This window comes from Salvia splendens, chromosome 2, assembly GCF_004379255.2.
Source record: "Salvia splendens isolate huo1 chromosome 2, SspV2, whole genome shotgun sequence".
Taxonomy (NCBI): domain Eukaryota; kingdom Viridiplantae; phylum Streptophyta; class Magnoliopsida; order Lamiales; family Lamiaceae; genus Salvia; species Salvia splendens.
Window position 1 is genome coordinate 43,401,435 of NC_056033.1, and position 13,589 is coordinate 43,415,023.

Genomic DNA, 13,589 nt, shown 5'->3' on the forward strand with positions numbered 1-13,589 from the left:
CCCCGTCCATGATTAAGTGTAATCGATGAAATGCTTCATGGAGTTGAAAATAAGCATAGATACGGAGATGACTGAATAAGACAACCTTTCGCAAGTTTATTTTTTCAAACGTCTTTAATTAAGTGTCTCATTTACTTTTTACTACTTTTTGTAATGGACCCCACATTTACTAATTCATTTAACTCACAATTTTAAAATTACTATGTACTATAAAAGTAAGACCTACACTCAGTTTCTATTACATTTGTTAAAATCTGTATTAAATTAGCTTAGGACACTTAATCGTGGGAAGAGGGAGTACCATTTCCGCCAACATTCACAAATTGAGGCATATAATTCATGGAGTACCATTTCCCCCAACATTCACAAGTTGAGGCATATAATTCATTTTATTTATTAGTATATCAATAGTATAAATCATTATGTTATCAAGAGTTAATCGTGTTATAAATGTCAATCGATTCCCTAAAAAAATGAAATGTAATGTCAATCGCATCAACCCACTTAATTTTGACCCGTTGTAGCATTATTTGTTTCTATGAATCCAAAAGATTAAGATTTCGAGTAAATTAGTTGGGCCAATCATGTTTAGAAAGTTTTGAAATCTTTTATTATGATAACAATTGTTGGGCTCTATGTAACACCCTGACTTTTTCCACTCTTTTTATTTGTTCTCATAGTGACATCTTTTGTGCATCTGGAAAAAAATTTCGGCTTTGTTTTGTTTGTCGAGAGAAGAAATATCATTTTAGGCCTATAACAATTATTCTTTTTCTATCTCAATTTATTCATTTTCAAGCCCAATTCTTTTTTAAACTATTTCTTTTTGAAGCCTAATTTTGGAGAAGACCAAGTCAGCTTTTGTTTCATCAATTTTGAGCCCTTCTCCACTTCCTTTTGGATTACCACATCTGAGACGGGGAGGAAATCAGATTTTAAACATAGGAGAAAATCTCGGTCATATCTCAACAAACGTAGTCATATCTCGGTCATATCTCAACAAACGTAGACGCTCAGTTTATATATATAGGGTTCTTGTATCTTTTTCTCGATCAAATTAACCGAGAGTAGAGCTATAGAGAAGGGTAGGAGGGAGAAGACGAACGACGACGAGCCGGCGGGGAGAGCAGCGGCTGCTTGGCAGCAACGACACTGATGGGCAGAAGCAACAACATAACTGGATGACTCCGGACTGGTGCCGACGATGGAGTTGTGACAGAGGCGACGACTGCGCGGTGACTGGCCGAGAATTAGAATCGATTTGGTGGCGGTGATGCAGAAATATCAGCAGCAGCGTGACTGGACAGACGGAGGAGAAATGACTGACGGAGGATTATTTTTCCGGATCGAACGGCGATGGGCGTCGCTGAAGGCGCCGTGATTCGGGCAGAGGCGACGTCGCTGCCTGTGCGTCTCCGGCAGTGGCAGAGAGGGCGAGGAGCAGGGGCTGACCGCGACTTCGATGCGGCGGCGCGACGGGCCAAACAGCGAGGCAGTGATAGCAGCTGCGCGAGAAAGGCATTGACGTAGACTCGCCGCGATTCAGATCTGGACGGCGATGTACGGAGGTAGAAGGAGAGAAAGAGAATTACCGAGGAGGCGCTATGGTGAGCTCGTCGCTGTGAACGCGGTGGCTGTGGCAGAAATTGAGACCGGAAAGATGGAGGGAAACGACGGGGCTGGACAACTACCAGCACGGGGAAGAGACGAGAGAGAGTAATGTATGGCTTATAAATTATTTGTTCAACTTTATTTTTGTAACATAAAAGTAATGTATGGCTTATAATATTATATCAACACTTTATAATAGTGAAAAATATTGTATCCACGTCGTCCAAAGTTGTGGAGGGACAGTAAAGGGGAAAGTGGGAGACAAGACCCCAGACTCAATATTAATTAAGTTAACAAAAATAGGGAAGAAAATAATTTGAATAATTATAGTAGTATTAATTATTAATGAGTTACAGCCATGAGCCAACCCATATCGTTATCGTGTCCTTAAGGGATATGGTGAGAATATAAATGCGAGAAGGTATAATATTAACTCATTAATTTTGTGTGAATTTGTATCACATTTTCGTGCTAGTTTATAGTGTTATATTTTCATACTGCGAATAAGGATATTGCTTTAATAGCACACTGAAGAAGTAAAGTGACGCAGAAGCCAAACTACTGTAGTTAGGTTCAAATGGAAGATTAACCAAATAAAATGATACAGTACTATACTATTTTTCGAATTCCAATGCATCTAGTATAGCAACATTTTCTTTAAAAATTGCAACATGTTGGTGTAGTCACATTTGATAACTATTAATTACTTGAGTGTTAAAAATTTCTGTTGCGTCAATCATTAACTTCTAAAAGGTCAACATAACACAAGGGAGAAAGAGTAGTCCATATCTGATCCAATGATTTCGAGACGCCTAAACGGAAAGGTTACTTTTATCTCAAGAAATACATATAATCAAGTAAAGTGTGTTTTCATTAAATAATAGAGGAGGTGAATATATATTTGATTGTAGTGTGTGCTGAATGAGAGGAACAATTGGGGAGGCGGAGGTGGAGCATATGTAGTGATAAGTTCATGGTGCTGAACCGATTTCTCCACCGCCTCAAGAAAGAAAGTGTGTGGGGGCTCCAAACGGTTCTTGGAGGGAAATATTGGATCCCAAGGATGATAGGAGACCTGATAAATCAATCTGCAAATTTTACCAACGTTAATAACTATGCACAAATTAAATCCTTTGGAACTTATCATTAAATTTATAGAAAGAAAATTATGTGTAATGTGGTAAAGATGAATGAGCTGGTAATAATTCTACTCTACTATTGAGAGTATTAAAGGAATTTCATGTGTGATGGGATGTGTGTTGTGGTTGTTTGTGTTGGCCTTATTGATGAGGTTGGGTGGCAAAATTGGAAAAGTTTTTACTAAATTTCTTACTCGATCGGTTAATTCCAAAGTTTGGACCTTGTAGCAAATTATACCAAATATTTTTAGTGTTTTGATAATATTTTGTATGTGTGTTCTTATCTAGTTGGAAATAAAACGCGACATTACTCAATGAATTATGTGAAACAAAAAACATATAAATTTGCATATTGATATATACTCATGTAGTACTCAAAAGAGAGGGGAAGTGTTTACATGTATTGAAAACCAGATAATGGTAATAGGAAAGTAGTAGCTAGGTTGAGTGAAGTGGGGAGTTGCGGCCCTCTTGAGAAGACAATGAATGCCTCTTGGAAGAAGAAGGAAAAGGCGGCGGCCGGCGCCTAAGATGGTCAAGTGTCCTCTTTGTATAGTAAGTATGAAACACTGGCATGGCTCTCTCCTTCAACTTGAGTATTGTAAAGAACAGCAATCTGTAGGCTACCAGAATGGCAGCAACGGCAACCAAATCCCACCATTTCGAATGGCGCAGAGAGATCCCTAGCAATGAGCTTAGAACATATTCCCCCTTTAGCTTCGGCTGCCCCTCCACCGGACCCTCAAACTCCATTCCAATCATGTCGTTTTTATAAGCCCCCTATTCGACAGTTGGTAAAAAATCACATTTTGGTGTAAAAAGAAAACTACTAGGAATTGGTCTTAGGAAAACAGACAACGCCTTTAGATAACACATCCAACTGAAAACACTAGATAAGTCTATGTGCTACTTATCCTATGGAAACTTAAATCAGATAGTAATAAAATTTGTGAGAATTTAAGGTTATGCGCCTTAGTTCTTACTTGTAGGCCCCAAGCCATGTAGTTGATGTAAGAGATGGGATATTTCCAAAATATCAAAGGAAGATCAGGAAGCAGCCGGAAAAAACCAGCTGTAGCCATCATGATGCCCTAAAACAAAACATTTGTGTTAAAACTAGGTTGGTAATGAATGGTGAACAATAATATAGAGTACTTACAATGAAACCTGCGCCGACAACGACTCCCATGAGGAAATTGGGGACGAGGGCGGCAACCACCATCATGCAGCTCTCAACGACGGAGATGGAGAGAAGAAGGTCGATGAAAGCGTACATGAAGTGGGAAAAGCCAGGGTGATATTTCACCATGAAGTATGTAATACACACTGAACTGAATGACATCACCATCAAGAAAGGAAATGAAGAGATGAAGTTAGATAGTATGTACACTCCTACACCATAATGTCCGTTGAGCCTTTCTTTGTTGAATACCTAACAAAAAAACAAGAATATATGTATTATATGAATTAATGAGCAAGTGAACCGTTGCCAAATGAAAATAAACAAATACTGTAGCTCAAACTGGTGTAAAAAAAGAAGTGAAATAGTTCATTCACAGAATTGTACAATACTTGGTACGAGACAAACCAAACACTACTAAGGTTCCATAAGAGAATTGAAATCTCATGAGCTAAGTACGGTTCCATTCATTAAGTATATGAATGAGAAACCAACCAAATTCTACTGAGGCTTATATAGTTTTCTTCATATGGACTTATGCAATGATTTTCAATTCTATCTTTACATCGACGAGAGACGACTAACCTTGATTTCTTCGATGAATGAAGGGAAGCCTCCGATGGCCATGAATGTCATAAAACCGGACACAAAGCCACCACATGCTCCTCTAGCCATAATAGCATGATAACCAGATCCAACATCGTGGAAGACTGAACCCACACAAAGAGAGACCACAATATAGATGAGAATTCGAAGCCAATAATACCCAAAATCTCGAGACATGTTTGTGAACGAGCGCTTTATCAAAACCATAAGTTGCTTCCTCCATCTTGCATGGCTCCCTCTACTAATTTCCTCATACACTAATCCTTCCTGCACCATGTATAATGCATAATGTATATATAGCTCAGCCAATTAAAGACGCCCTTAGTCAGATTTGTGATTGAAATACTCACAGTAACAGAAAACTGTTTGATCTTTGCCCGGGCTCTTTCGGCGAGTTTGGAATTTTGGTATTTGTGTAGAAGCTTGGCTCTGATCTCTGCTGTGGTTGAATGCATATCTTGGGATCCTATTACCCTGTGCGATCCTACGAGTGCAGTGTTTACGTAGTCAAAGTCTGCATTGATACAACGAAGGTAATGGTCGGAAGGGCTCCTGGTGTCCGGACATGGAAATCCCGCTTCAGCAAAGAACTGCAGAAACATTGAAGAGTGAGAAATTAAAGTTTGGATTTATTGATTCTGAATTATATATGGTACCTCAAGTGCGGGTGCGGCCTCTCCGAAGTAGACGGTTTGGCCGGAGGAGAGAAGCAAGAGATCATCAAAGAGAGAGAAAACCTCAGTGCTGGGCTGGTGAATGGTGGTGATGATGGTTCTGCGGCGGCGGGCGATGCTTCTGAGAGCCTGGGCTACAAAGAAGGCGGAGGCGCTGTCGAGGCCGGTGGTGGGCTCGTCGAGGAAGAGAAGGTGCGGCTGCGTTATGATCTCGAGGGCGATGCTCAGCCGCTTCTTCTCGCCGCCGCTGATCCCTCTCAAGTGCCAGTTTCCGATGAGGTGATCAGCGCAGTCCTCCAGTCCTAACTCGGCGATCGTGTTTTCGATTATCTCCGCAGTATGTTGCTTGCTTGGAAGCCTCAGGGAAGCTGAATATGCGATGCTTTCTTTCACTGTTAGACTCCCTAAAACCACATCTTCTTGGCTTACGTAAGCCTGCATTCAGATCGCCATCTTTTTTTACTACTCCTTACTAGTAGTACTAATTTACTTTTAGATTATGAGAATAATTATTTAATGCTACTATTTCAATTCTTTAATTAGGTTTCTATTAATACCAACAATTTGATTCATTACAAAATCAATATGAAAGGAAAATTACAGGATTTACCTTTTTCCTTCATTAAAAATAACTTCTGTTTATACTAGTATTTTATTAATACTATACAATCAATTCGATATCATATCAATAAATGAATTAGAAATGCAGGTAGTGAAAGAGACGTAGCATGCTATATGACGAAACGACATTTAAGATGTTGAGCTGATTTCAGATCATTCAACTACCCATACTTTGAATTCATTGGTTCTGTTCTGCCTCTCAAATACCAATAATTAGTAGTTCCAATTTTTAATCGCTTCATATATAGATTTCCCGTATGAGGAATAATATTAATTCTGTCCAAATTTAGTCAATATACTCAACCACAAATTCAATGCTCTCCCTTGTAGTATCTCTCTATGTCTCCCATGTATGCATCTGCACACACTCTAAACCAGTGTTTTAAAAACCGGAACCGATTCACTTGTTGTGTCCAATCCCATTTGGTTAACTTTTTAACCGAAAAATATAACCCGTCTACTTTGGCCGAGCATTTTTCAAAGAAAATCAATTATCTCTTTGCCATTTGACAACATATTAAACACATTATCTACTGCAACACAACCAGACATTATGAAATTTAAATATTTTTACATTACTATTTGTCTATTTTTTATCAACTTCATTAGTTAATAACTGCAAACAATTATTTCGTAAAAGTAACAAGGTACAAATTCAAAATAAAAGATTAATTCATGCGTATTATAAGTACAATTTTATGACTTACAACAATGCCATAGTGAAGTGACTTTTTTATCTTTCCATTGAGAAGAACGTTCCCAGAAGTTACCACGTTTCCTGAAAGCCTGCCTGCAAAACAAATGCATAATAAATTAGATTAGATACATATTTAGTTACGTATTTATTCTAAATTTAGTGCACACAACCACCACAAACAACAACATAAGTAAAAAGTGGAGATTTTTTTCAGTAATAGCTGCAGCAGAAGACAAGTGTGTTGTTTCTCTACTTAGTAAATATGGTCAAGCAAAACTGTCACAAACTCCAATCATATTAATGAGCTACCCATCTACTATTTATTATTCACTTATTCTTTTTTTTTTTGCTTTTAAAATTAATGTATTTTAGACTGTAAAAATAGCTCTAAATATAGAATGTAATTCGGACATACCCTAAATCAAATCGATGACATTTACTAATTACTATGGTAGAAATATGGTAAATAGAAAGCAAATTAAATGCTTCTTTAAATTCATATGAGGTGTCTTCTTACCGCATGCATTGCTGTTCAATAATTTATTATCACCGATTACTTGAGTTTATCTTTTTGCCAGAAATTGGGTATTTTATGTCGTCTTGCACTTTATGATAATCTCATAGTCAAGCATAATAAGCATTAAATATATAGTTGAATAGAAAATTTTATTCAATTGTAAGAAATTCAAATGATCTTCTCTAAGACTTTCTAATTGAATGCACCTTTGACACCAAGAAGAATTTATGTCATATTGTTACTATCACATAACTAAAAGTTATGGAGTAGTATTTTTTATAGTATATATACTCAATAATTGTAATTTACTAACATAAAGCTTGATGCATGGTTAAATAAAAGTTTTGGGTTAATTATACAAGTATGACACAACACAAAACAAAGGTCGAGGTTCGAGTCACCAAGAGTGCATTAATGCATGTGAACTAACATCTTTAAGAAAACAAGTAATCTATGGTGAGGGAGAGAGAGACCTGCAAGAGAATTAAGAAAGGTGGACTTGCCGGAGCCGGAAGGGCCCATAACGGCCATGAATCTTCCGGGAAGGGCGAAACCGGTTAAGCCATTGAGCAACTTTCTGGTGGGGCCATTGCTGGAGCTGGGGAGGAGCGCCGTCAAGTCCTCCCACGCCAGGAATGCCGCCGCTCCTTCCCCAACCTCTACATCTCTTGCTATTGATGATGATATTTCTATCTCCATGACTATATATATATATATATATATGTTCACATTTACAAGAACAGTGTATACACAAGCCCTCCTCCTATTTATATTGTGATTTGGATGGATGAATGTGGGATACAGTTAAATGTTGCAATCAATGGCGTTGCAGAATATATATACCATAATATACCACCAAAATATTATCTTAAAAAGTGCCCCACACTATCTGTCGATGCTACATTTAGCCAACGTTGTCAAAAAGTAAATAAATAGTTACATGGGATTGTTATCATATATTCGTGAGTAAAAGGCCTCTATCAACAATTAGGCAGGCTTATTCGTTACTTGTCTTGGACAAGCCCATTTCATGAGGATGGATAACTTTCTCTATCAGTGCAATGTTTCAGTTTTCCAAACTAGGAGTATGCATTTATGTATTTCGTTATGAGGAAAATGCGTACACACATCTAATCTTAACTATATCTATTTTTTCGTATAATTAGACACACAAATTAGCGTCCTTAATAGCATTGAAAAATGTCTTTAGATTTTTTTGTTGTAGTGAAAGTTTAAGTTTCAAGTGTGTGCATAATATTTTGATGTCAGTCGATTTTAAGTTTTAAAAAGATATGTTTTGACATCTATAATAGTTTATATTTCACGGTAGATGATAACAAAATGAATCAAATATAGATTAAAAAAAACAAAGTTTTATAATTAAACTTACTAATATCGATATGACAAATTTGCAATTCATCAGAATTTATGATACTAGATGATATTTACGTATTATCAGAGTTCATGAAATTATCGACCAATTCTGCAAATATATCTCTTAAGATAATATAATTAGAAATTGTAAAGAGGATGAGCACAGATAATGAGATATGATAAATAAGTTCATAACGGTGTGCAAAATGTATGGGTGAAAGCGTATGTTTAAGCAGAAAATAAAATTAAAGCATGTATAAATGTGGCAAAATGTGGGTGAAGATTTGAAACACATTAAGTAAGTGGCAAGTGTGGGTGAAAGAAAGCATGTGTAGAAGTGGGTAATTGTGAAGGAAAAGCGTGTGTTTAAAGAGAAGTAAAATTGTGAGCGAAAAGCGTGAATGGTATATTTGATGTTAATTAAGTAGCTATGTAGGCATAACATATGAACCGCCTGCGTCCCAAGTAAAACTACAGTAATAGCGTGGAAAAACTTTTTCCTGCATCACAAAAAGTCCATAGTCTTAATTTTAACCATAAGTGCACTACAGTCTACACACTGTCTCATTTATTACATTTATCTTTATGTACTTATGTCTTGGAGATTTATTGATATAAAGTCAAAATAATGAATATATGTTCATAATAGCATAGCATAGCATAGCATAGCATAGTATGGTATTATTAATTATGATGTATATTATGGAGTACAAACTATCGCACACATAATAGTTATTGTTCACAATACTCCAGATTATAAATCTCGCAATACTTCAAACCCTACTTTTGTTTTATGGTGACATTAGAATATGAAGTGTAGCAATTGTGATATACTTCTTTATTCACGAACCTAATTAGTTCTTTTTTCCATAAACATTAGTTTATATGTTGCTATAAATTGATTGGGACAAAATTGGGATGTTGAAAATTCTATATATGTAAAATTGATATATACTACAATTGGTGAATGTCAGAAATAAATTTGATAAAATCTAAAAAATTAGGAATATAATTAATGAAATCACTGCTTACTTTACATAACATAACAGTCTAAAAATAATTCGAAAGAGAGTATGTACGAAAACCTAAATAGGTGTATTAAATATGAGGCAATGCTCTTGAAAACGTAAACACAACTAAACAATATGGGTGGATACTTGGCAAGGTTGAGCTTGTGGAAAAGCCTTGTACTCATAGGCCTCTTTCTGAATTTGATAGTCAACATTGAAAACCCCCGACTCTTGCTAACAAGATGGGGGCCGTCATCCATTGCGAGCGACGACCATGACCGCACAAATCTGAGCCACATCGCCTTGGGCATGATGGGGTCGGTGAAAACATGGCCCCATCGGCGGGGTTACCTGGAGGCGTGGTGGCGGCCTAATAAAACCCGCGGGTACGTGTTCCTAGACCAGGCCCCGCCCCCGGAGCTCCTCCCGTGGCCGTCCACGGCCCCTCCATACAGGGTGGTGGACGACCTCTCAGGGCTGTTCCGGGTGAGGAAGCCCCGGTTCGAGCTGATGCCACGGATGGTGCATGGGATCCTGGAGTTAATGCGGGAGGAGCGGGAAGGGGTGAGGTGGGTAGTGATGGGGGACGACGACACGGTGGTGTTCTTGGACAACATAGTGGATGTACTGGCGGAGTATGATCATAACAAGTACTACTATCTGGGGTGGCACTCCGAGAGCGTGGTGTCCAACTTGTGGTTCTCGTTCGACCAGGCGTTCGGGGGCGGAGGGATCGTCATGAGCTACCCCTTGGCCAGGGCGCTCGTGGCGGACATGGATGGATGTCTTCTTAGGTATGCCGACAGCACTTCCGCTGATTTGATCACCATGACTTGCATTGCAGATGTTGGCGTCAACCTCACACCTCATAAAGGAATTCATCAGGTAATTCACTATTCTCATTCATGCTTTTATGCCCTGTTTTTTTCTAGTATATTCATATAATGGAACCAATTATATTTAAATTACTAATAGATTTAAGTATAGCTATTTTACAAATTGGTGGTTGATTTAAAGAGATTATTTTCAATTTTGGAGAGCTTATAATTATATACTAATGTAATTTATTTTGAGGTATTCAAGAGCTTTACAAGAATTTATATTCTATTTGAAGGTGATTATTATAAGCTTGGCTAAACAATCTTTAAAAAACACAAGCGAAACAAACCAACTTACTTTGTTGGCAAAGAAAATTAAAATTTGATTAATTGTTGTTTTGACTTTAATTTGAGTGATACACGGATCAACCAAATCGGGAAGTTCCATTATGACATAAACAATTTGGAATATCACTAAAAGTTGTGCTGTTTCATTAAAAGTTGGCAACTTTAATGTGAACATTTACTATTTACTTTTTTCTTTTCTCCTTCATAGGTTTCATTATTACGAAAAAAATAGCATTATTCAATTAATGGGAAATCTATTAGTATTACTCTCTCTTTTAACTTGTGAAATACATGCATCTTGAACTATAGTTATCGAGGGTAATGTTTAATATGATATATTATGTGAAAAATAAATTTAAAATAAAAATTTAAAAGTTTCTAAAGTAGTGTAATTGCATTATAGTAGTAGTAAATTAATATAGGGGTTGTTTGGATGTCATGTTTACTCTTGACCGGGGCATGTTTATTCTAGCTAATATTTTGTTCAATAGTTGTCTTTTCTCAAAACTTTAGTCCCTGTGAATGTATCTTGATCTCTATATAGTGCCAAGATTACACTATATCACATGTTTATTTGTACTAATTTATATCTAAACAAATCACATTTTGGTTAATTTATCTTACTATTACCTTGTCTAACGAAGCTAACGGGATATTAATTAAATTTTGCAGGTTGATTTACATGGAGACTTCTCAGGTTACCTCTCAGCACATCCCAAAGTCCATGTGATGACATTCCATCACTTTGATGCAATGGATCCAATATTCCCCTCCATGGATCGCATCGAATCCACACGCCACCTCATGAAGGCCGCGGACGCCGACCAGTCCCGGTTGCTTCAACAGACCATCTGCTACCACAAGAAAACCAACTGGTCTTTGTCGGTATCATGGGGCTATTCTGCACAAATATACGAGAGAATAATGCCGCGGAGCTACCTGCAAATGCCCATAGAAACGTTCACGCCGTGGGCAAAAGGGTGCGGGCCCCCCTTCTACATGTTCAACACACGCCCAAGGTCCGAGGATCCTTGCGAAAAGCCTCATTTCTTCTTCCTACAATCCGTTTCCAACGCCTCTCGTCAAATCCTTACAACCTATACACGTGCCACCTCTCGGGGCTTGCCACCTTGCAACCACTCTGCTGATTCTATAACTACTATTCAAGTTATTTCGCCGCCAAAAAAGCGTAACCAGGTGAATACACACACACACATAGGTTTTCATGAAAATTACGTGATTCAGATCATTGGTACACGCTTTAACCTAAAAACTAACTTTTAATTTCTCCTTCGTTTTGCAGATTGATAGATGTGAATGTTGTGATATTGTTCGGATGGACGATGTGAAAGTGAAAGTCGAACTTAGGGAGTGCAACATAGATGAGATCATAGCTTAATTTTGCACTTAAACTTTAGATGAGGTGCCATGATGCTAAAAATTTTAAATCTTTTTTTAGTATTGCATGTATTATATTATTGTAAACGTTTACGAGCACTTACTTTCCAAAAGATAACTATCAAATAATGTCATTATAAATTAATTATACGTAATTATAAACAATATCATTATATAAAAATTGTAAACAAAATAACTAGTATTAATTATACAACTAAAACATACTAACTCCGTCCCATGTTACTTGCACTATTTCATTTCAGCTCTTCCCAAACTACTTCCACTATTTCTAGTTTAAGTGCTCGTTAATTAAGTGATGTCTCATTGATTACACTTAAAATTCTAATTTTATTACACTAAAAAATTAATCCTATCTTTACAGCCTAAAATTAAAAGTGTGAGTAATATGGGATGGAAGGAGTACCATAAATTTGAAATAATTAATAACAAAGTATAAAATTTTGGAGAGCTATAATTCATAATACATGAATGGGGACATTTGAAACATCATTTGATTAAGCTCTAAGAAAAAAAAATAATCCACTTACATCACCTACAACAAAAGATTTCAATTATAATAGTTACAACATTAATTTAATGCTCAAATAAATATAGCATAATAATAAGTATAATATATTAGAATAAGTCGAAACTATAACATTTCACGAACTACTTTCCATATAAAAGTTATATACTATAAATAAATAGATTTTAAATTAATATTGGACCAATTCAAATTAACATGTGACTATTTTGTTACCATAACACACTTCACAACAACAAAATATAAAAAAATTGGCATGCAGTAAATAATAAAAAAATACTAAATGATTTAGATAATATTAAAGTAACAAAATTAAATAAGAAGAATTGAGAATGTAAACAAACATTGTTATATACAATAAAAATCACCACGTAGAAACTAACTTCATATTTAACCAATATCGACGGAGAGTCAAGAATACCTAAAATTGGATCAAATCTCTACAAAAAGTTCAACAAAGAATGTAATGAGAAAAAGGTAGAAATGTGTGTCTTACAAGTTATTAAAGACCATATATTTATAGTACTTCATTCGGTTCATTCAAGATGTCTACCTTTCCTTTTTAGTTTGTCTCACTCAAGATGTCAACTATAAAGTCTCTTTTGAAACCATTTCACTCCCTCCACTTATAATAAAAATAAAAGAATTAACTTCCTACCATCAAAAGTTTTGGTAGCTGCCAGATAGATCCATTTGGTAGCTAATCCTCTTGATAGTATGATAGTAGCACCGAAATGTGCAAATGTGGTAGCAGGGGCAGGATCGGAGTAAATCGTCTGCAGGTACATAAACCGCTTGAATAGAAGTTACGGATCCTTCTTTGGTAAGGGGACGCACATTATTTCTTATACTAAGATAGAACTAAATATTTGTATTTTCTTTTCTTCTATTTCCCGAGACACTCTTTGGAAGTATTAGATTTGGTTTAATCATAAGCTAGGTGCAATTTTGATGCATTATTAAAGATACTCCGTATATTTGCTTCTATGATCGATATGTTTATTTCTGAAATATATTCTTTGATGTTTTCCCTCAACTTCACTTAGATACTT

General features: G+C 36.3%; 2 protein-coding genes across 2 annotated transcripts; one reads left to right on the top strand and one right to left on the bottom strand.

Moving 5' to 3' along the window:
- Nucleotides 1-3,090: 3,090 nt before the first annotated feature.
- Nucleotides 3,091-7,767, bottom strand: LOC121767769 (ABC transporter G family member 15-like). The gene is made up of 8 exons (XM_042164097.1): nucleotides 7,519-7,767; nucleotides 6,539-6,621; nucleotides 5,193-5,645; nucleotides 4,887-5,126; nucleotides 4,516-4,803; nucleotides 3,910-4,182; nucleotides 3,734-3,841; nucleotides 3,091-3,530 (listed from the first exon to the last, which is right to left on the bottom strand). Exons 1-8 carry the CDS (start codon nucleotides 7,742-7,744, stop codon nucleotides 3,189-3,191), a joined length of 2,013 nt encoding a protein of 670 aa, XP_042020031.1. The 5' UTR covers nucleotides 7,745-7,767; the 3' UTR covers nucleotides 3,091-3,188.
- A 1,796-nt stretch (nucleotides 7,768-9,563) lies between these two features.
- LOC121770256 lies at nucleotides 9,564-12,119 on the top strand. Its single transcript, XM_042167022.1, has 3 exons — nucleotides 9,564-10,314; nucleotides 11,268-11,792; nucleotides 11,899-12,119. The coding sequence occupies exons 1-3, from the start codon at nucleotides 9,565-9,567 to the stop codon at nucleotides 11,992-11,994; spliced, it is 1,371 nt and encodes a 456-aa protein (XP_042022956.1). The 5' UTR covers nucleotide 9,564; the 3' UTR covers nucleotides 11,995-12,119.
- The last annotated feature ends 1,470 nt before the right edge of the window (nucleotides 12,120-13,589 follow it).